Here is a 23325-nt window from a genome sequence, read left to right as displayed (position 1 = left end):
TCCGGGTTCTGTGGGTTTAAAGGCAAACACTTTCCCCATGGGACACAGTGAGAGTCCCATAAGTTACAGCTGACACTTCAGGCCCCCCTTGACAAGAGACTAGCAAACAAGAAATGCAGCACCAACCTGGCTGGTATATCCAGCCCTAATCATCAAGAGGAGGTAACAGCCCCTGTTCCACAATGGGCACAAGAAGGAATATGTTGACATTTGGTGATTCACATGGGTACCTCTGTATATCGCCTTGCTCAATTTTGATAGTAAATGGACAAATACTCAAGCCACCACCCGAGAAAGGCATGGTTACCAGAGGCAAAATCATGATGCTAGGTGGCAGAGACCAGCAGAGAAGCTTAGAACGAGAGTAACCTGGATTGGATCATACAGGAACAAGAGTGAATTTCATTTGCAGTTCTGAGACCAATGACAGCAACAGGGGCTGTCATTCACATCCCACCAGTCTTCTTCTGACAGGTTTTCCCCGGGAAAGAAGCCCAGCAAAACTCGGGAAGATCTGCTCTCAGAGCTTTCATAATGAGATTGATCTGAACACAAGGGAAGGACTTCAGTGGAGTCTGTGGTGTGTCACCCAGATCCCCTTCGAGACAAAGGACTCATTCTCCTAGCATTTGGGAGTGCATTCAGCAGATTCCTCAGCTGTCAGCCCTCTGTGGTAATTGCCTCAGCTAAAGAGTTGCTTCGGGGTACCTGCCTTCAGCTCAGGTCATGATCCCAGGGTCCTGGGATCAAGCCTAGCTCGTGTCAGGCTCCCTGCTCTGTGGGGAGCCTGCTTCTCCCTTTCCCACTCCCCATGCTTGTGTTCCCTCTCTGCTGTCTGTCAAAAAATAATAATAATAATAACAATAATCAAATAAATAAAATCTTTTAAGAAAGAAAGAGAGAAAGTAAGGAAGAAAGAGTTGCCTTGCCCGAGGTCATGCACCCTTAAAAAGTCTACATCCAGTGATTGGTCATTGTACAATATAACTACACCCACCCACTCCCCATCCTGACTTGGAACAACTCTGAAGGACCAGCCCAGCTTTTAGAACTCCCTGTGAGGCTAGGTGAATCCTTTGTTCAGACTGCCATTATAGCCCAACTTTTCTTTGCACCCTATCCTGCTCCTTTCTCTTTCACTCCTGCTCCTTTCCCTTCCATAGGTATTGACTCCAAGGGCTCTCTGTAGTAAACTTCTTATGCACTAATTTCCATCTCAGATTCTTCTTTCCAAGAAACCCAACCTACAGCTCCTTGAAACCCAGAAATCCTGACTGCTTCAGCATACCTCATAACTATACTGAGAAAACCGGTTGACTGGGAAATGTACTACATATCAGTACACCAAGCCTAGATATGGGGCTTCTCTAAAAACTTTCAGTGGAAGAGGAAGAATATGGCAAAATTCAACTTCACATGTCCTTGTTTATTCAAAAGTAAAATTTAAGAAAGAATTTTTCTGAAAATAATCAATGGCTATTAATCACAAGCTAAATTTGTTCTTGTGTTAACTAATATATAATACAGATACACTATATCTAGGACCAACTACCATTGTTCATGGATAGGTAAAACTGCCTGATAAAGATTTCACTGGCATATCATACAGCCATTGTTAGGTTACAACAAATGACCCTAGGATCTCAGTGGCTAACAAAAGAGATTTGTTTCTCCCACATAAGGATATGCTGTCTCTGTTTTCACATGATTTGCTCATCCCAGGATCCAGATAGAAGGAGATGCCCCTAACTGGGGCATGTTGTTCTCATTGCAGAGGGAAAGAGCAGTGGGAAATGGCAGGATGGCTCTTAAAGCATGACATGAACGCGGCACATGTCACATTGGCCAAAGTCAGTTATGAGGCCAAGGCTGACAGATTCAAGTCCTTCCCCAGGGAGGGATTCTGTAGGAATAAATCCACTGAGGGAGAGGAAGACAATGTTTTGAACAAATAATACAATCAACTGGTAACAGGAAGGTCACAGAATCTGCATCCTTTTTTTTTTTTTAAATATTTCATGTATTTATTTGTCAGAGAGAAGGAGAGAGAGAGAGAGCACACAAGCAGGCAGAGAGGCAGGCAGAGGCAGACAGAGAAGCAGGCTCCCTGCCGAGCAAGGAGCCCATAGCAGGACTCCATCCCAGGACCCTTGGATCATGACCTGAGCTGAAGACAGCGGCTTAACCTACTGAGCCACCCAGGCGTTCCACAGAATCCACATCCTTAATCAACACTTAACCTCCCTAAGTTAACCCTATACTGAAATCACATGAAGAGAAGTTCCTGTGTTAATTATGTTGACAAAACATTCCACAGCACCTTCTTGCAGGCATGTACTATTTCTGACATCTCAAAGATGTTAGATAATAATGTATATGGGGGGGGAGTAAAAGAGAATTTGAAGTAAAATAGTCAAGTAGCAATGCCCTTCTAAATTCACCCAAATATGTTTCTAGTCATCAGACTCATTCCTACTTTCGAGTTTGGCAAAAATTCAAGATGTCTGAAGATAAAGAATGGGCTTTTAAGCAAGATCCTATGGGCTAACATTCTCCCTGGCTTCTTCTGTTTACCATTCATCATCATCATCACCATCACCATCATCATCATCATTTTAATATTATTATAAATAGTAATAGTATAATTTTTATTAGCCGTGCTTTTCTCCTTCTCCCATTTGTGATGATCTTGTATAGGAACAATTTCTAATTTGTTCTACAAGACATGGGACTGCTATATATACATTATTTAGTTATTTTTAAAACAAACAAAAAAATCTTAAGAAGTGAACAGTATTGAAATGAGAAAGTGAAAGAAAGTTGAATCATCAGAAAGGTTTAATTTAGGAAGGAGTCTGGGACTTACAAAAGAGTGAGTAATCCTGGGAATTGAAGAAAGGGCATTGCTGAAGGCCAAAAATTGAGCCCTATTTTTTTAAGACCATATTTGTTGGAAAAATAGCCAAAATGTTAATAAAAACAAATATGCAGGGCACCTGGATGGTTCAGTGGGTTAAGCCTCTGCCTTCAGCTCAGGTCATGATCCCAGGGTCCTGGAATCGAGCCCTGCCTCAAGGTCCCTGCTCAGCAGGGAGCCTGCTTCCCGCTCTCTCTCTCTCTGCCTGCCTCTCTGCCTACTTGTGATTTCTCGCTCTCTGTCGAATAAATAAATAAAATCTTAAAAAAAAATATGCAAGGCCAAGATGCAGAATGAAAGAGACTCTCAGGAACAAACAGAAGTGAAACACCACAGAAGATAACCACTGGAAAATCCCAAGGCAGTCGAACACTGGAGTGCTCCCTACCAGCATGTCTACTCCTTTCCTGCCCTTCCAGAAACTGACTGTGGGAGAAGCCAGGCTCCCAAAACTGACTGTGGGATAAGCATACCGCATTTCCCAGCCATGGCCATGTTACTTAGTGTTGTTTTTGTAACTAAAAACACTGATATGTGTTAAAATCTACACAACTTGTGAAGTGAAACCTCAGACTTCAAAGGCATTGTTTTTCCCACAGGCCCCTGTAGGTGAGTCCACAGTTCTTGAGAGATGTGTTTACTCTCTCTCCTCTGCCACTGGGAGCAAATGTGAGAAGTATCAGGCTAGGAAATCCTAAACTGTGCACTTATGGAAACCATTAGAACTAAAAACAAACAAACAAACAAACAAACTGAATCTAAGAATGTTTGTGTTTAAGGGTGGGTGTAGAGTTCTAACATGTAGAAAATCTTTAAAACTGCAACGCTCCTGATATAACTCACCTTCTAGTATTTTGAAATACTTAAAATGTGCTTTTACAAAAGAAGTTTAGCTTTGATTTAGACAGGCATTTTATCTATTAAAATCACATGCAAAACTGTTCCAGGTGGATCTCCTTACAATTGCACGGTTTTCTGGATAGTTCTTTATAATCCCAATACTCCCACCTGGTGGCCATAAGAGCTCATGGGCTCTCATAAAGAGTTTAGATGAGGTAGGCAATGTGTTTCCCCAAATGGGGCTGCCAAGTCCTCTGTTCACAGCAGAGGACCTCAGGACACAAAGCTAAGGGTTATTTAGGGCACCATCTGCCGTGGGTGCAAAGTGTGAAGAAGAAAGGCGGTATGGGGAAAACAACAATGCATAATAATAACACCCTCCTCAGGGGGTTTTTTGGGACTGAGTAACCACACGTGAGCACAGTGCCAGTCCGGGGTAAACACTTAACATTACAGACCCTCCTATTATCATTCCCCCAAGATGAAGACACCAGTGGTGGGTACCAGTGGAAATAATCAAAAGACGACTGAAAGCCCTCTTTTGAAGGGAACTGTGACTTTTGAGGGCAGCTCTGAGGGGTGAGATGAAATACTAAAGGCAGACTCCATCTCCTAGCACAAAAAGTTTCCCAGATAAAAATAAAGAGGCTAGGAATTTAATGAATGTGGGGGAAAGCTCACATCTGAGGTCTGAGCTCACATCTTGTTATACATCATAAATTCCTTCAGGAGGAAGGACTCCATTAAGATTATACATATGGAAAAGGTATCTATTATAATTCAGAGACTCTCTACATGAAATAAAATCTCTAGGTATAATGAATATGAAAAACACTGCAGTGCTTATTCTTCATCACAGAGCCTGTGCTGGAGAGGGCAGAGGTGTGGAGACCCTGTGTCTCTAGCTGTGTGGTGGGCAGAAACCTCACAAACATAATGAGTGTATAACCCTTCAGAGCCTCCTGATCATCAGAACGTTCACACCGGAAATGTTTAGAGCCTAACCTTGAATCGAATCTCTCTCCTCCCCGACTACTCAGATACTCATTAGCTATGTGCCTATATATTTTTGGCTCTTGATTATATCCAAGTTAGGTCAGAGTCTGCCGACATTGATCAAATTCTCTTAGTACTCTTAGTACTACTAACTTCTAATGGTTCATTAGAACCAAAATGTCTCCCTGTGCATTTTGAAGTTCTGGGCTGAAAGCTGAAAAACCCCAGGGCACAGAGTGTGTTTTTATCTTGACTTCCAGGAAAAGGCTGTGACTTTGCAAGGTAAAGAAGGATGTGAGAGGTGACCAGCCAGCTTCCTTTATGGTAGGGATGAATTAAGATTTCTGGGCCAGTGGTCTCCCGCGGAAGCTGGAGTGTGTTTGCATGGGCTGGGAGGAACACACTTGGCAGGAAGGTACCAATCTGACGTAGGCAGGGCAGGAGAAATGCCCAGATAAAACTGTACACCTCCAGAGAATACCAGGTATGACAAGAGAAGAACGATAGTGTGGGAGTGGACCAGTAAGTCTTGGCAAAAAACGAAAATATTGAAATAGGGACGGCACCACAAACTCACATATCTATCTATAAATTAACAAAGCATAGATTATCAGTCAAGTTAACCTGAAATTTTAGCAAAAGAAAATGAATGCTGTATCAGACAAAAGAAGCTATTGCGAGATGGGACAATTATCTAAAATAAAGTGATGGAAGAAGTATACGTTGTTGAATAGAAAGACTAGCTAACATTTACTGACCATTTAATATGTGTCACATATGGTCATATATGCTCAAGCAATTTTGCAATTATTATTGTCTCTATTCTCAGGATGGTAAACTGAAGCACAGAGAGGTGATGGCCCCCGGATGTAAATCCAAGAGTCTGGCTCCGTTGTCTAAGTGTTTAAGCAATGCCTCTTTAACTGGTCAGAGCTGGCCAATAGAGGCTGAGAAGAATTCCTAACTGATCCTTGCGAGACCATCTCAGTTGAAAATAAAATGCAAAAGTAAAATGAATTTCTTACAAGATAGGCAAGCCAGCCCAATAACAGATATAATAATGCAGTTCAAGTCTGAGGAAAAACTGGCGCAGAGACAAAGAGAGTAGCAATTGGTGACTTCAGCTCTCAGGAAAGCTGTCATCCACATGCCCTCCCTTCCCTTGCTCGGTTCTGAGAAGCCAAGCCTGGCAGAGATGGTTTCACAGCAGGGCTGCAAGGCCTGCAGAGGCATCACAGGCACCAGGGTGGGAACTCTTGACTCTGGAGGCAGGGAAAGGGTCCTGATTTCAAAAAGCAGGCAGAGCGGGTAAGGGTAAGGAGAGGGTTCTGGAAATCATGAAGGGAGGCTTCGTGTCAATCCACATCAAAATTCTAAAAATATAGTTTGTAGGGGTGCCTGGGTGGCTCAATGGGTTGAGCATCTGACTCTTGATTTTGTCTCAGGGCATGATCTCAAGGTCTTGGGATCGAGTCCCCTGTCAGGCTCTGGGCTCAGTCGTGGAGTCTGCTTTAGATTCTCTCCCTCTCCTTCTGTCCCCCACTCTCTGTTTAAAAAAAAAAAAAAAAGGTGCGGGGGAGGGAGAGGAAAAAGTAGTTTGTGAAATGTTTAGAAATTAAGCCATCTGAAAACCACTGAATCATGTTTCATATTTTGCATGTGTGCAGGTAATGTTCTGGATGAAGATCAGTGGTTTTCAGTTCCTTCAACTCCAGCCTCTCCTGGCAAGAATCTACTGTGCCGGCTGGGTTAGAAAGTGTACCCACATCTCAGCATGCCTACTCGTGTTGGCAGGGGAGAATCTGGAATCAGCTCTTCTGTCACCGACCAGACATCCAGTGAGCCTGAGGTAAAACCCGGATTCACAACCTATTTCTACTCCTCATTGTGTTAGCCTAGACCATATGATGAGGTTTCTGATTCAGTTTCTTTGCCTGGCTAATTCTGGTGAGCCCTGGGGGCTTACCCTTTGCTCTAATCCACAGGGCCCAGTTTCCTTCAGCTCCAGCTGCTGACCTGTTGTAAATGGTCTGCCCTGGGGGCTTATCCTTTGCTCTAATCCACAGGGCCCAGTTTCCTTCAGCTCCAGCTGCTGACCTGTTGTAAATGGTCTGATTGCCAGATTCAAACATTACCTATTGCATGTCTGTGTTTCTCTATAAGAGATAGGAAAAGGTGAATTCCTGCTCGTGTGCAGTTTAAATGTTAATAGATATGCCAAATTGTCCTCCGATGTATCTCTTCAGATTCCAACTTCCACCAGGGTATATGAGAGGACTAGTTTTACCCACACCCACGAGAAATAGCACCACCTTTTAAGTGGAATATTATCAAATTGGATGGCTTCCGGAAGAGAGCAAACAGAATGGCAGAGCTTTATTCATAATTACCAAAACTTTGAAGCAACCTTTAATAAGTGAATGGACAAACAAAAATATAGTATACCCATATGAGGAAAACTATTCAGAACAAATGAAAATAAATAGGACTGTGTAATGATCAAAGAAAATAAATCTGAAGCAATATTCCCTCTACTTTTATATATGTTTCAAATTTCAAATAACCAGAAATTCTACATCTAGGATTTTATCCCCTGGATATATGGACATAATGATTAAATATTTACATCCAAAAATTATGTAGTGTTGTTAGTAATAGCAAATACATAGAAACAACTAAATATGTATTAACAAAGAGTTATATAAGTAAATTATGCTTCCTTTATCCATGGAATACTATACAGCAGTTAAAAAAAGGCAGCCCTATATACACAATGTAAGTGAACTCCATGAGAGAGGGAATTATCTTTTTTGTTCACTGATATAGCCCAAATAAGTATGATTGTGCCTGGTACATAGTGGGTGCTCAGTAAGTAAGTATTTACTGAATAAATGAATAGGGAGTATTTGTTACATTTCTTAATGCCAAGTATGAAACAATGTGCAAATACTATGGCTTAATTTGTGTGAATAAAAAGAGATACATGCATGAACAGAAATTTTGTAAGTCCAGAAGTATACATAAGAATCTAGTAACCATAAAGAAAAAATGAAGACTGATAGAGAGGAAGTGTGATTTAACTTCTTTGTCTTCCTATTTATAAATAAAATGACATTCTCTGAGGAAATAAAAGTAAATATCAATAAAATGTCAATAAGGAACTAAAGAATGCCTTAATAGGAAGAAAAGCAAGATATGGATAGACAACTCACAAAAGTAGAAAGAAAAATGATCAATGTTCAACTAATAACAAAATAAATGTTAATGAAAACAACAAACCATTACTTTTTTACCTAACAATTTTTTTATTATTTATTTTGAACGATTATTTATTTATTTATTTGACAGACAGAGATCACAAGTCGGCAGAGAAGCAGGCAGAGAGAGAGGAGGAAGCAGGCTCCCTGCTGAGCAGAGAGCCCAATGCGGGGCTTGATCCCAGGACCCTGGGATCATGACCTGAGCTGAAGGCAGAGGCTTTAACCCACTGAGCCACCCAGCCGCCCTACCTAACAAATTTGTAGATTAAAAAGAACCTCAAAATGCAGAGTTGGCAAGGAAAGAGGGAAATGGGCACACTCATTCACTGTTGATGAAAACATAAATTGGTATATTCTCCTGGAGGGCAATTCATCCCTCAACAATTTGTAATAATTCACAATAAAGTTAGTTAGATATGTCCCTTACATTTTTTTTTAAGAGAGAGAGAGAGTGAGAGAGCGAGAGAGAGTGAGCACAGAAGAAGAGGGAGAAGAAGACTCCCCACTGAGCAGGGAGCTTGATGTGGGGTTCTCTCCCAGGACCCTGAGATTATAACCTGAGCTGAAGGCAGTTGCTTAACCCACTGAGTCACACAGGGCCCCCCACCTTACATTTAACACAAGCTATCCAACTGTCAAGAATCAAACAGATTTGAAGATTGTACAAAGAAATTCAAAGCAGTATAGCTTATATATATATTAACCTATTCAATATATATGCTTGTTTACCAATAGAAGACTAGGTAAGTGTATTTTAGTATGTATATTCAATGAAATATTATATGGACATTTAAAATTATTTATCTATATACTTCTGGATTTGGAAAGCTACTCAAAACATTGTTGAGAAAAAGAAAACAGGTCAGAAAAGAAAACAACAAACATTTCCATGAAAAAATGAAGAGGAACAGAAATGAAGAGAAAAACATATCAAAAATTATAGCAAATATAATACTTAAAGGTTAAACATTAGAAATATAATCATTTAAATTAGGAATAAGACAAAAGGTAAGAATTCCCATTATCACTAGTAGAACTTAATATTGTACTAGCTGTTCTGGTCATTGTTCTAGAAAAGAAATGAAATAAACTGCATAAATGCAGGTTGCAAAGAAACAAAACTCATTATTTGTACAATATGACTGACCACCTAGGAAATCCAAGAAAATCACTGAAAAAAATATTATTACAATGAATAAAAGAGTTTAATAAGGATCCAGATATAAGATCAAGTATAAAAATCAATTACTTTCTTTTATGAGTAATAGCTATTAAATATCCCCTATATTTCATCAACCAAAATTTTAAAATGCTTAAACATAAACTTAAGCAGGAACATCCAAGATTGCCCATATGAAATAAATAATCTAAGCCATCACTAGAAGATCCGAAAAAGATGTCAAGGGATGCCTGGGTGGCTCAATCGATTAGTTGTCTGCCTTCAGCTCAGGTCATGATCCCAGGGTTCTGGGATCAAGCACCATGTAGGGCTCCCTGCTCAGTGAGGAGCCTGCTTCTCCCTCTGCCTACACTGCCTGCTGCTCCCCCGATTGTGTCCTCCCTTTCTGATAAATAAATGAAATAAAAAAGATGTCGATTTTCTCCAAGTTTAATGTAGAAATTCAATGCAATCCCAACCAAAATTCAAAGGAATTTTATTTAATGGAAATTGACAAATTCATTCTTAACTTCTTATGTGACATACATGTGCCAGGACAATAGCGAAGAAATTTTTGATTAATGAATTTAAAATGAGGAGACAATTGCTCTACTACAGTGTACAGTTATGGAGAGTTAACAGTATGTATATATAATTTTAAACTTCAGTATGATGAAATAAAAAACAAAGTTAAACTGGTGTGGTTACTCTGGAAAACAATATGGAGGTTCCTCAAAAAGTTTAAAATAGAACTATCCTATGAATCAGCAGCTGCACTACTGGGTATTTACCCAAGGATACAAAAATATTGATTCAAAAAGGTACATGCACCCCAATGTTTGTAGCAGCATTATCAATAGTAGCCCACTTATGGAAAGAGCCCAAATGTCCATTGACTGATGAATGGATAAAGAAGTTGTGGTACACACACACACACACACACACACTCATACACACATACTGGAATATTACTCAGCCATCAAAAATAATGAAACCTTGCCATTTGTAATGGCACAGATGCAGCTACAGTATATTATGCTAAGCAGAATAAATCAGTCAGAGAAAGACAAATACCATATGATTTCACTCACAAGTGGAATTTATTAGACAAAACAGATGAATATATGGGAAGGGAAAAGAAAAAGAAAGAAAAGAGAGAGAGGGAGGGAGGGAGGGAGGAAGAAAGGGAGGGAAGAAGAAAGAAAGTGGGCAGCAAATCATAGGAGACTCTTAACTATAGGAAACAGAGGGTTGATGGAGGGAGGTGGTAGGGGATGAGCTAAATGGGTGATGGATATTAAGGTGAGGAGCAGTGGGTGTTACACGGAAATGATGAATCACTAAATTCTACTCCTGAAACTAATATTACACCATATGTTAACTAACTAGAATTTAAATAAAAATTTGGAAAGTAAACATGCCAACAAAAAAACAAAGTTAAAACATACACAACTCACTAGGAAAAAACAGTTTCAACTTTCAAATGACACATGACTAATAACTGTACATATATATTTACTGATTTTATGCATATGACCACCCAATAGAGATATTCATTATATATCTGTATTATAGTTTTATATATCTGTAGTATACATAAATTACTTATGAAAGGATAAGCAGCCTATTAAAAATGGGTAAAGATTTGAATAGGCACGTAGAGAAGAAGAAATTAAAGTGGCTAATAAGGGAAACCTGGGTGGTTCAGTCATTTAGGCATCTACCTTCAGTTCAGTTCATGATCTCCAGGTCCTACAATCAAGCCCTGAGCTGGCTTTCTGCGCAGCAAGAAGTCTGCTTCTCTCTGTCCCTCTGTCTCTACCTCTCACTCGTGCTCACTCTCTCTCATGCAAATAAATAAATAAAATCTATAAAGAAACAAACAAACAAATAGTGGTCAATAAACATAAAACAAGAGCAACAGGGGCACCTGGGTCGTTCAGTCAGTTAAGGCTCCGAGTCTTGGTTTCAGCTCAAGTCATCATCTTAGGGTCATGAGATCAAGCCCCACACTGGGCTCATGCTGGGCATGGAGATTGCTTAAGATTCTCTCTCTCCCTCTCTCTACCCCTTCCCACCCTTAAAAAGAAAAAAGACAAGAGGAACAAAGTCCCTCATAATTTTTCAAATCAAACCTGTAAGGGTTTCTTTTTTTTTTGTATTTTTTTTGTTCTTATGGCAAGTTTTTAAAGACTCATAATGTTAAATACTGTGGAGAAGTGGAGACATATTTCCTGGCCCAGTTGTTTGGGATGGAGACTGTCTGTGTCTACGACTCTTGAGGTTTCTAAGCCAGATGAACCAGAAATCATACTTCTGTGAACACAATCTTGGAAAAGTTTGCAGCAAACTTAATGTTCATCAATAGTTCATCTGTTAAATTGTTGCAGATTCTGTACAATAATTTAAAACAATAAGGATGATTTTTTTTTCATTAAAACTTTTAAAACATATGTTCCAATTACTATTGCTGTAACAAACTTTCCCAAATGAGTGACTAAAACAATTAGGATCCGGACAGGGTGCAGTGAGACTGACTGGTCTCTCCTCCATAAAGTCGAGGGCCTCAAGAGGGAGGACTAAGCACCGGGGAGTTGCTCATTAGCTGGGGCTCTCACGAGGACACCTACCCAGGGCCTCTCTGCATAGGCTTCTTCAGATATTGATTATGGCCTCGGGATAATTCCATGTTACTTGGTAAATCAGGCCTGCAAAAGTAGGTATTCCCTCAAACATTGGGGAAACTGCGCTGCTCTTTTGACCTAGCTTCGTAAGTCAGACAGTGTAATTTCTGCCCCTTTTTGTTGTCACTGGCCTGCCCAAAGTCAAGGAGAGGGGATACAGACACTCCCACTCAATGTCAAATCATATTGTAAGAGCATGTGGAATGGGAGACACTGTTCTGGTCATCTTCTGGAAAATACAACCTGCCACAATATATTAGAGAAGAAGGCAAACTGTAGAATATCTATAATTCGACATCATCCATATTTAAAAAAAAACAAAGCCTTCTGTGCATGCAGATGCAAATGTGAATAAAGGTGACAAGATAAACTATGCATGGCAAACACATAGAAAATCATTTGAAAAGATATACCTCAAACTTCTAACAAGCATTAGGTTCCGGGAGGGAGTGAGATGACTTAGTTGGAGATGGAGGGGGCCATTTACGTTTCCGCTAATGGGTCAAGACTCTGCAGTGAGTTCTAAGTTGAGATATGTAAAGGACAAGAAGTAGTGTTCTGGAAGACTGCGTGCAAGTAAAAATGGGGCATGAGACATAATTGGGTGCTAATCAAACAATCCTGGTTAAATGTCTCAACAGCACAATCAGATTCCCAAACCCTCAAGTATCAGATTACTGCTGAGGTGAGGAGCAAACATCAAAACAGAGGTCCTAATACCAGTAAATTCAATCTATGGTTAACTCTACATTAGTAACAAAGATGGGACTTGAGCAACACATGAACTTTGGTGCTTTGTTTTATATCACTTTAGCTTTCCAGCAAAAAAGTCCCTTTTATAAAGTACAGTTTGCTCTCAATTGTAACTGAAGAAAAAAAGATATTTCCTAGTTTTCTAGATATGTAGAAACACAAGGACACATGTTTTCACCAAGTGCTAACCTAAATCCAGATTCAGATTGTGGGTGGAACTAGAATAGAGAATAAAAGAAGCATGGTATTGGGGTAGGGTTGTCACTTACTGAATTTGACTATTTTCAACTGAAATTACTGAAGCCTCTTTTTGTGTGTAGATAAAGACTTGAGTAGTTTATTAGAAAAGTTTAGATTCAATAATATTTTGTAGTGAATACAATAACATTTTGTAGTGAATACCAAGACTTACTACAAAACTACAGAAATTAAGATGGTGATGTAATGGATGAGAATGACCATATGGAACTGAATAGGGAGCCCAGAAATAGTCCCACACTTATATGGTCATTTTATTTTTGAAGAGGATGCCAAAGCAATGGAGAGGGAAAAGTCTTTTCAACAAATGGGTAGAAAACTGTTTATATGTACAGGGGAAAAAAGAACTTTAATCCTTACCTCATACCTGACACAAAAATTAATTTAAGATGCATAGCAGACATAGTAAAAGTTATAAAGCTTCTAATATAGAAAAAAAAGTACAGCTTCTAATATAGAAAAATAAGTACTAAGAGACAGGGAAGAGTCTCTTAGAGAGGACAGAGAAAACAATAAACACAAAAGAAAATAGTGGTTAAATCTAAATTCAAAATTTAAAATATTTCTTTTAAAGACATCACTAAGCAAATGAATAGATAAGCCACAAACTAGAAGAAAATTGCTGTAACACTTTTATGTCATAGATCAATAGTGTCTAGAATATATCAAGAATCCCTATAACTCAATAACGAAAGAAAAATAACCCAAGACAGCACTAAAGAAACAAGACCTAAGTGATGTTCAGGACAGAAAAACAACCAGACACTTGAGGAAAAAATTACCCCAATACAATTACCACCCTCATATTTTATCCAAACTCTGAGTATGATGAAAATACTATTACATATTTTAAAAACATAATATTAATTGACATACAGACACGCCCGTTAAAAAATCTAATATGAAAACAAATATTTCTGGGTGCCTAGGTGGCTTAGTCAGTTAAGCATCTGCCTTTGGCTCTAGTCATGATACCAGGGTCCTGGATTCGAGTCCTGTATTGGGCTCCATGCTCAGAGGGAAGTGTGCTTCTCCCTTTCCCTTCCTTCTGCCCCTCCCCCCGCTCCTGCTCTCTCTTTCAACTAACTAAATAAAATCTTTTAAAATAAATAAGTACGTAATTAAGAAAATAAATAAATATTTCCTGCGCTCTATTAATCTCATCCTAATTAACTCTTTAAAAATTATGGGTAAGAATAATTACACACACCAAAAAACTGAGTTACGTATAATTTTTTTTATTTCACAGTCTTTTAAAAAATATAAACCACTAAGTATTTTGAAAAAACACACATGGAATAATCACTTAGCAGCCACAATATTACAAAAATAAACCAGAACGAATTGCACAACAGAACAAAATGATTCCTGCTGACTCACTCTAACTAGGAATGCATAATGTTCACTAGGGATCATAAGTGGACCAGCACCACCACCATTATTCCGCCATCAATTATCACAAAAATCCATCACAGGACCTATTCCCAGGAGTTCATTCCATTTTTCCAGAAATCTGTACCATGTATAGACGTCAAGTTAACATCTTGAATTTAGTTCCAAGATACCATCTTTCCTTTTCTCTGGGGCACAAGTTCAATGGCAAGGTGGAATAGTAAAGACGATGGAACACCAAGCACATGACTGGATCAAAACTCCTCCCAGGTAGTTGGAAAATGCAAGAAAAAGAAAGTTGCATACTGTGCTGGACAATACAAGAGCCACTAGCCACATATGGCTATTTACATTTTAATTATTTAAAATTAAATAACATTAAAATTTACTTCCTCAGTCACACTAGCCACATTTCAAGTGTTCACATGTGGCTAGTGGCTATCATATTGGACAGTGCAAATATAGAACATTTTTGTCATCACAGAAAGTTCTTTTGGACAGCCCTGGATGTGGGAAGTGTTTCTTCTTCCTTTGCTTAGGCAGGATGTAGGCTGATTATGGAAGCAGCTTTGAGAAGCAAGTCTTCTCCCAGGATATTCCTAGATGAGTGGTGGAATCACAGAAAGGAGTAAAGTAGCCTTTCTTTACATAGATTACCTTTTCCTATGTATGAAAGGCATGATCCTTTTCTCGGGATCAAACACAAACTAGACTCCACCAAAAATCTGTAAGGAAAATTAGAGATACATGAACCAGATGGGAGAGCGGCAAGGTAGAGCCTTCTTCATCCCGTTCCAAACTTCCATAGATTATGTCCTCAGAGGAAGTGTACAGGTTCCTAGGTCCTCCTCTAGAAAATCCTGATGTAGGGCAGGCATATCTGCTGACCACAAAAGCCAGTTCTGGCAGGTGTTTCAAGAGAAAAACCCAGGATGTCTTCACTCTGCTCACTCTCTGGGCAGAGCACTGTTGCTTGGAGTACTGTTAGTTGTGAAGAAGTTACAGTTTTGATCTGTTTCAGTCATTATGCTCCTTGACAACTGCATTTTGTAACCAGGGCATGGACTACTAGTTTGTTCCCCAAAGATCCACCATCATCTTTTTTCCTTAGATTTCCTCAGACTTTTTGGTTGAAGGCAGTCATCCGTCCAGCTACAAAAACTACATTTCTCATGCAGCCTCAGAGATATGACACAGTCTGGCCAATGAGATGTAAGTTTAAGTTGCTGGGCATCTGAGAAAGCTCTTTAAAAGGAAGCAGAATCAAAATGGTGTGCCCTGTTTTCCCTTTCACCTTCCTTCATTTTCTTGGGGGAGCTGCAGCAACCATCTTGGAACCTAAGGGAAAAGCCACGGGAATCTCAGGAGCTACCTTGACCCTGACATCTGTGAGCTGTTGAACCAACACCAGCAATAACTTACCCCTAACCTCCTTGTCACATGAGAACGAAACAAAACCCCTGCTTTGTTTAAGCTACCGTTCAGTCTAGTAACTTCTACTCTATTACTAACATAGCCATCCATCTTTACTCCCAATAGGAAAGCAAGATTTCTGTCTTAATGTAAAAAAAGCTTGCCTGAAGACTCATATATATTCAATAATGTTCAAGTAACTTCATAGAGTCATACTAATAAAACAAAAGTCTAAAAATTTTAACTTCAACCTACCCAAGTTTACACAGCGTAACAGTGGAAGAAATGACTAGGCTTATTACATAAAATAGTTGCTATTAAAGAAAACAAGAATATTTTTAGCTTAATTCAACAGGAAGTTTTTTCTGAGTGCCTGTAATGTTCTGGCTATCGTTCTAAGCACAGGTCTACCCTGATTGCCCACATTCCTATGCAGTAAGATGCTAACTACTCAGATAATTAATCAGATCACTATTTAATCTACAATCTTATTTTGTGTGGACAAAGTAAGAAATGTAGTGTTGAGAACTGATTTCACTGATTCAAACCCCCCACCAAAAAATTAACTTGAAAGGTCTGCAACTCAATTTTTCACTTTCCCTTGTATGTGACACAGACACCTGACAGTGATTTCCTAATGATACCAGAGTTTTAATTGGAGTTTTAGCTTAAATAAGCACATCTACCTCAGAGTAGCTACAAAGATCAAAACCAAAGTACAGTAATCTGTCTGTATTTCCTATGTACTGCATTAGTACCATTAGCATTCTAGAAGTCCCTAGATTAGAGGTATGAGTTAGAAAAAGTAAACATTCCCCATTATCCTAAATGGTTTAACTATTTACAATGTTTAAATGTTGGGCCATTAAAAAAAATTAGCTCTTTTGCACTTATTTTGAAACTACAAACAGAATTGGAAATACAAAATGTCAAGTTATAAATGGGGATATTGCATGTATTTTACTCACCTCGTTTCAAGTTTCCACCCCGGCAAATGAACCAAAAACAAATCCTGGCACCTTGTCATTCCCAGAAAAGCCAGTGCATGGCACACTCTGGGTAAATTTTATCTCTTTTTCTGTGGAACTGCACCAGATGGCATCAGTCCTGCATCTACAGCTGTGCCCTAAAATTGAAGTTCAGACTTAGGAATCTACTTTATTAGACATTTCAGATTTTGCAGGTGTGAGTGTGATGTCATTCTCATTCAACTGAAAATGGTTCTCTTTCCAAGTGGAACTGCTGATTCATTGCACTTACAGGTTTGGAAATCAGCAACATGATCAAGATTATCCTAATAAGATTTGAAGTCATTTCAAACAACTGAAATTTAGAGACAACACTGAAATGAGAACACTTGAAATAAAATACTAATATTTCCTAATAATTGAATGATGGTCTAATTCCTCATAATGTAAGAAATTCAACTCGGCTTCTAGCATCACTGAAGAATCACTAACAATCTTTTATGGAAAACAGAACATAAGAATCTGCTTTAATCAAGTTATACTTGTATGATGAGCAGTTGTTTTAAACATTCCTGACTTTTCAAATGTTTTAATGTCTAGCCCACATGCGTACCATCTTCAAAAACAGACTTGGTTTAGTGATAGTCAGGATCAGAATGTGGTCAGTGGATAGAGCAGCCAACACGCACCAACTGGGAACCTAGACCAAGGTGGGCATCAGAGCATTAGATCAAGAATATGCCAATAGCAAAAACAAAACAAAACGAAACAAAAAACCATGAGTTCAAAAGTAGTTCTAATTTAGGGGATTGGTTTTTGTTGAGTTTTAGAAAAATGGTGATGGAATAAGCAAATAGAAAAAGGCAGCTCATATACAAGGTGTCCAAGTTTCAAAAAGCAGAGGCCTAACCAAGCACGGCCAAGGCAAGAGATCAACAGCAGCAAGGTCTGAGAGCAAATGTGAGGGACCTTAATTTCCAGAGTTTAGGGCCAACTTCCAAGCAGAGACTAAATAACAGGAATAAATATTCATTGTTTTGGCTCAGACAAATGGAAACTTAGTAACTAATAATTAGATTACAAGGAGGTTTTAAAATGGCACTGGGCACAAGATAGAAAAGTAACCACCCTTCACAGGAAGCAGTCAGTAAAACCATCCAGAGCTTGGCTTCATCTGGGAATGGCAGCAAAACACTCACCCTGAGTTCTCTTGTCTCCTCTCTAGAAGAGTCAGGAGGGTTTAAACCTCTGGACATGAGGCACACTGCTGGAAAAATTAAAGGATTACAAACTCAAGAATTCACGGAGGTGTTTAAAATAATTTGCCTTCTGGGGGTACCTGGGTGGCTCAATGGGTTAAGCCTCTGCTTTTGGTGCAGGTCATGATTTCAGGTCCTGGGATGGAGCCCTGCATGGGGCTCTCTGCTCAGCAGTGAGCCTGCTTCCCCCTCTCTCTCTGTCTGCCTCTCTGCCTACTTGTGATCTCTCTCTCTCTCCCTCTATCAAATAATTTTTAAAAATTAAAAAAAATAATAATTTGCCTTCTGGTTATTTATAAAGTATGAAGTGATTAACTACTCCCACACTTATCTTCAATGTCCATACTAACCGTACAACCCCATAACTAAATGCCACTGCAGGGCTGTCAACCATTTAGAGAAATATTGTTCAAAATACAAGATAGTCACTGCAGATGATTCTAGGATTCAAACCAGAAATTCAAAACAAGTCATATCACAGCTCTGATAAAAAGAAGTATAGATAGAGATATAGAATTACATATATTTATATAGAGAATTTTATATATATATATTTCTATATATAGAGAGAGAAAGAGATATATGCACATGCCTATACCTTATTAAAAACAGGGCTGTTCTAGAAAAGTGAAACAGAAATGTGGGAAATTATCTGAATGTCTCAGGCAAAAAATTTTTCCCATAATTATTTACCTACATGAGAGTATTTTTTTCCTTCCCTAGAATTATCAAAATAGTTGTCTTCCACTTCACTTTTGTATTATCCACTTAGGCAAAACTTAGTATTGTATTGTTTTTATCCTCTCTACACCATCCTTGTACCTAAAATTAATAACTATTTTCAACATTCAGTCAGGACATGGACAGCTTATCTCACCTTAACATGACGAACCAAAATCTTCCCTTACTGAAGACAAATTCTATCTGTATTCCATATTTCAACTCCAAAACCCCCTGTACTGTTTTCCAAAAGAGCAGAATGATGATTACAATTGTAAACACTCCTCACAACCCATTCTAATTTCTAGGCTCCTCTGCATAGACACTGATTCTTGCACTTAGTTAGGAATCAGTTTGGCTCCTCAGTTCTAGTAGAAAACTCATTTGTTCTAAGAGGGAGAGAGACCACCGCCCCCCCCCCTTTTCACGGCACCCATTTCCTCAAGCTTAACCTCTCATTTTTTTAGGCTCTGGGTCTTCCAAAGTTCAGCTACAACCAGGGACAAAGTGAAATCAAGGGTGGTCTCACTTACCATTTACAGCAAAGGTCCATCTTGGGTTGTCCCCATCCTCTCTGTGCAGGGCTGCCTCTTACCAACTGTAACTGCATTGGGGGGGGTCTTCAGCACACCAACCCTGGGCAACACCTGGTTCCAGAATTTGAGACGATGTAAATCGAGGAAAAAGCATCTGGAAGATGAAACCGTTATTCCCCCAAACTGACAGTGCCTGGAGGGTGCTTAGGGTACATAATAAGTTTAATGCTGCCCACTGATTTCTGGCAAATGGCCTAGTCATGTAACCTGAAAGGACAGCCTTGCTCCTCTTTTTCCTGTTGCCCTACAACTTGTGAACAGTACCTGTTTTCATCTCCCCCAAGTCATCTCCCAAATGACTCTCTAATGCTTACCCTCCAGCCATTTGAGATTCAGAACCCACCTGGTGTTGTAACTCTGCCGGCATCAATGGGGTCTGTGGCTAGAAGAGGAGTAGGGATTAAAGGGAAGAAGGGCCACTGAATCCTCCTTGCCACTGTCAGATGAAGCCCACTTAGTGTCTACCAAAGCGCAAAGATATTTAAAGCAGTCTTTGGAATACTTCAAGAGCACAGTTTCTTCCTGCTTCCTGTCCCAAACCCCACACTCTCCCAGTGACTTGGACATTAAGGTTGACATTCGATTTTTTTAATCAAATTCGGCTTGAAAGTGGTTGGATTGAATTATCTGAATGATTTAGTTTTCCATCCATTCCGCACAAGCTAAAATGCATTGGAACTGGGAAGAAGAGCTTGCAGGTGCCCAAAGTCATTCCGGCTCCAACGGCTGAACATCTTTCTTTCTCCATCTCTCCCCACCCGGGAAAAGCTGAGTGTTCGTCCCTAAAAGCAAAGCGCCAGCCCAGGACCCCATACACCCGCCTGGCAACCAAGCCTGCTTCGAGCCCAGAACCTCCCCGAGGGGCGGAGAAACTCGCCCCTCCGCAGACCCCTTCCACACCCGAACGAACCTGCCAGGGCTACAACCGAGCCTGGCACTGGAACTTGGGCGGCCACAGGGACAGAGAATCGAGGCTGAGATCCAGCCGGGCGCCCGTGCAGCTCGGTGCCCTGCCGCTAGTGCCCGCGCCTTGCGGGTCACACGGCTTGCTCGCGGGAGAAGCCCCAAGGCTCCCGGTGCACGGAGAGACGCCCGGGCTGGAGCGCCCCCGCGGTGCTGGCCACAGAGTTCTTCAGCTGCTTGATGACCACGAAGAGCAGGAGGAAAAGTAAGAAGAGCAGGAAGAAGAAGAGCGCCAGGTAGAGCAGAAAGTTGAGCTCCCACTCCATCCTGGAGGCGCCGGCGCTCGGTGGCAGTGCGCGCTCGGCGCGGAGAGCAGCTGCCTGGCAAGGCTTGCAGACCGCTCGCCCACCTTCGGGTCTCCTCCACCCGTTTACGGGCGCCCCACGTAGGGCGCCTACTCCGCGGTCCGTGCTCGGCCTCCCCCAGCTCAGAGGAAACGCGCCAAGGAGCTGGTTAACCCAGCTCCGCCTCTCCCAACAAGCACAAGAGCCTCGCGCTGCGCTGAGATCCTCTCCTGCGCTCTTGGGGACGTGAAAGGATTTTTCTAGGAGCAAATTCTGCGGGCGGGGACACCAAGGGAAGGGGTTATGGCTCAGTCTCCCAAGGGGTGTTGGGGCTGGTGTTTCGCAAACGTTATTAAGATCTCCACCCCAACATCCAGTGGGTATCTAGCCCCCCTCCCTTCCTAATTAATTTATTTTCCCCTGTCCTGGTTTTCCCAAAGGGAAAAGATGCGATGGCCCAGAAACCCAAAAGAATGAGAGGGAGCAGTGAAAGTGGGGTCTAAAGGGCTGAGATGACTTAACGGTGCCAGAGGGAATTCCAGCTCAAGCTGCCTTGTCCTTCAGAGTTGCAGATGCGCTCAGTAGAGAGTGCTCTCTCTTCTACAGACAACAGGTCATTTCAGAAAGCATTAAGAACAAAACGCATCCTTAGTTGGAAAGCAAAAACCAAACAACAATAAACAATTGCTTGAGATGCTCCTTTAAGTCCCTAACTCCTCTCTGTATTTGATTAAGATTACCCATAGCCTAGATGGTGCAGCTTGTAAAGAAACCCAGTTTATCTACTGCTGTGTAACAAATTGCCCAAAACATAGTGGCTTAAGATGACACAAACATTAGTTCTCTCTCACAGTTTGAGACACTCTCACAGACTCAAGAGTTTGGTAGCACTTGGTGATTCTGCAGTCAAATGCTCTACCACTGAGCTATACCCCCTCACTTGGTGATTTTGGCCTGGGGTTTCTCATGAGGTTACAGTAGGGTGTCAGGCAAGGCCATAGTCACCTGAAGGTTTGAATGGAACCAGAGGATTCACTTCCAAGGTCGCTCACTTAGATGGCTGATAAGTAGGGTTGGCTCTTGCTGGGCACCCTCAGCTCTTTTCGATGTGGGCTGCTTGTGTGTCCTTACAACACTGGTCTGGCTTCCCCCAGAGAAAGTGACCCAAGAGAACAAGGGTTGGAGCATTCCCGGTAGCACAGAAGCTCTGAACGCCTGGCCAGTGCCAGGAGTGACCTGGATGTGGCTCTTGTTGCCTGTCGCTCAAGACATCCTTGATTCCTGTCCTTTTCCCAGATGTGGCTTTCCTGCCTCCCTTCCATTCTGTTGAGCTTCCCCTGGTTTTCCAGTATATCTCCTTATTACAGCAAGGACAAGTGGTTACTGCCAACTTGCAGATGCAAATACTGATAAAGCATTAATTACAAGCTTTGCATTTATTATGCACTCATAATCAATAAAGTGTTTGGTAGAAAAGGCATATGCCATCAGCACATTGCCATCCTGATAGCCAAGCTATCAAAGAATGGAAATTGAAACACAGAGCGGTTAAGTGACATGCTTAAAGCCACACAGCTAACAAGTGGCAAAACTGGGATATGAACCCAGGGAGTTTGGCTCCCAAGCCTTCACTTGTAGCCTCAATGATATACTGCCTCACAAGGGAAAGTACCCCTTTCCTGTGTATGACCATCAAATTAATGACCATATATTTTTTCTTTTGAGTGTTAAGCTTACAGAAAATAAAGTTCAAGAAACCCATTACTTCTGCTTACTTATATCTCAGCTCCTTCCTTTGAAATCTTTAAAACCAAAGTTTCAAATGAGTGAGTGTTTGCCTGCAGATGTTGAGAAAAGAGGTCAACAGATAAAAGTTTGGTGTCACCAAGCTCAAATCCATTTCAGCCTTCCTGACCATAGCTCTTTAAATTTTCCTTTTGTCTGAGCAGCTTAAATAGATTTATAAATCTAGTCACTCTCAACAGAATTTGTATTTAAAATAATGTTGCTACAACAACAACAAAATAACATATTTATTAGATGCTCCCAGTGCTTTTTAGCTTCTGGTCATATTTATACACCTCATGAGATGGTCTGATTTTCAGTTTCTGTTATACAAATGACTCCATAGATATAACAGGCAATCTTTCTCTACCCAAGTATGTATATTAATGGAAATCCATGAAAGAAAACCCAAGCATTTTAAAAGGCAGAAAGGACAGTTTACTTTAGATAAGAGCTTGACTGGTTCAAGTATCTAAAAAGAAAGCCCTTGTGCCCAAACTGGTAAAGAAGATGGAGACTATTTTGTTACAATCCCATACCACTGCCACAAGGTTGACCCCATATATGCTTCCACTTAACACGGTGACTACTCATAGTCAGACTTTATGTATCTTTCAACTCCTCAGTCCCCTCCTCACAAGTCTCAAAGCAACTGGATATGGCCCCTTGAGCAGGTCCTGCCCTATGGACGGCTATGGTGTAAATATCAGACCATCCCATTGTCTGTCCTCTTCCTCCTCACCCCCACCTCTGTTAGGAAGGAATCTTTGATCATAACAAGCATCAAAGCTATTTATGAAAAGTGACTAAAGGTAGCAATAGAAGACTTTGTCTTATAAATGTGCTTCCCTAAAGAGTCTGAATTCCTAAGAAAACACTAAAGGAAGGACTGTAAAATACTAGTGTCACCATCCCCAGGTGAAACCTACCTAGAGTGACCTGTTGGGGGTAACCTGCAGGATGGAAGCGGTTTCCCCAAGACAAGGGAAGGACAAAACTGGGAGACTAGAGAAAAAGATGTCCAGGTATCTTTCTAAGACTAACTCAGTTTGGTCTGAAATGAACCCAAAAGAAATGG

General features: G+C 40.6%; 1 protein-coding gene across 10 annotated transcripts; it reads right to left on the bottom strand.

The window, feature by feature from the left end:
• Nucleotides 1-14686: 14686 nt before the first annotated feature.
• SMIM43 (small integral membrane protein 43) lies at nucleotides 14687-20639 on the bottom strand. 10 transcript variants are annotated; one of them, XR_006380829.1, is made up of 6 exons: nucleotides 19559-20108; nucleotides 19153-19266; nucleotides 17840-17907; nucleotides 17254-17340; nucleotides 16641-16798; nucleotides 14687-15597 (listed from the first exon to the last, which is right to left on the bottom strand). XR_006380829.1 is itself a non-coding variant. In XM_044224082.1 (5 exons), exon 1 carries the CDS (start codon nucleotides 20442-20444, stop codon nucleotides 20253-20255), a length of 192 nt encoding a protein of 63 aa, XP_044080017.1. In that variant the 5' UTR covers nucleotides 20445-20639; the 3' UTR covers nucleotides 14687-15597; nucleotides 16641-16798; nucleotides 17840-17907; nucleotides 19153-19309; nucleotides 20126-20252. The 10 variants fall into 10 exon arrangements, 1 of the variants encoding a protein (XP_044080017.1); XR_006380831.1 differs by having other exon boundaries at nucleotides 17840-17904; XR_006380832.1 differs by lacking the exons at nucleotides 17254-17340; nucleotides 19559-20108 and adding an exon at nucleotides 20126-20236.
• Between the last annotated feature and the right edge of the window lie 2686 nt (nucleotides 20640-23325).

The sequence above is a fragment of the Neovison vison genome, chromosome 11, assembly GCF_020171115.1.
Source record: "Neovison vison isolate M4711 chromosome 11, ASM_NN_V1, whole genome shotgun sequence".
In the NCBI taxonomy this organism is placed as follows: domain Eukaryota; kingdom Metazoa; phylum Chordata; class Mammalia; order Carnivora; family Mustelidae; genus Neogale; species Neogale vison.
The sequence above is the reverse complement of the archived record's forward strand: the minus strand, read 5'-3'. Positions and strand labels throughout refer to the sequence as shown.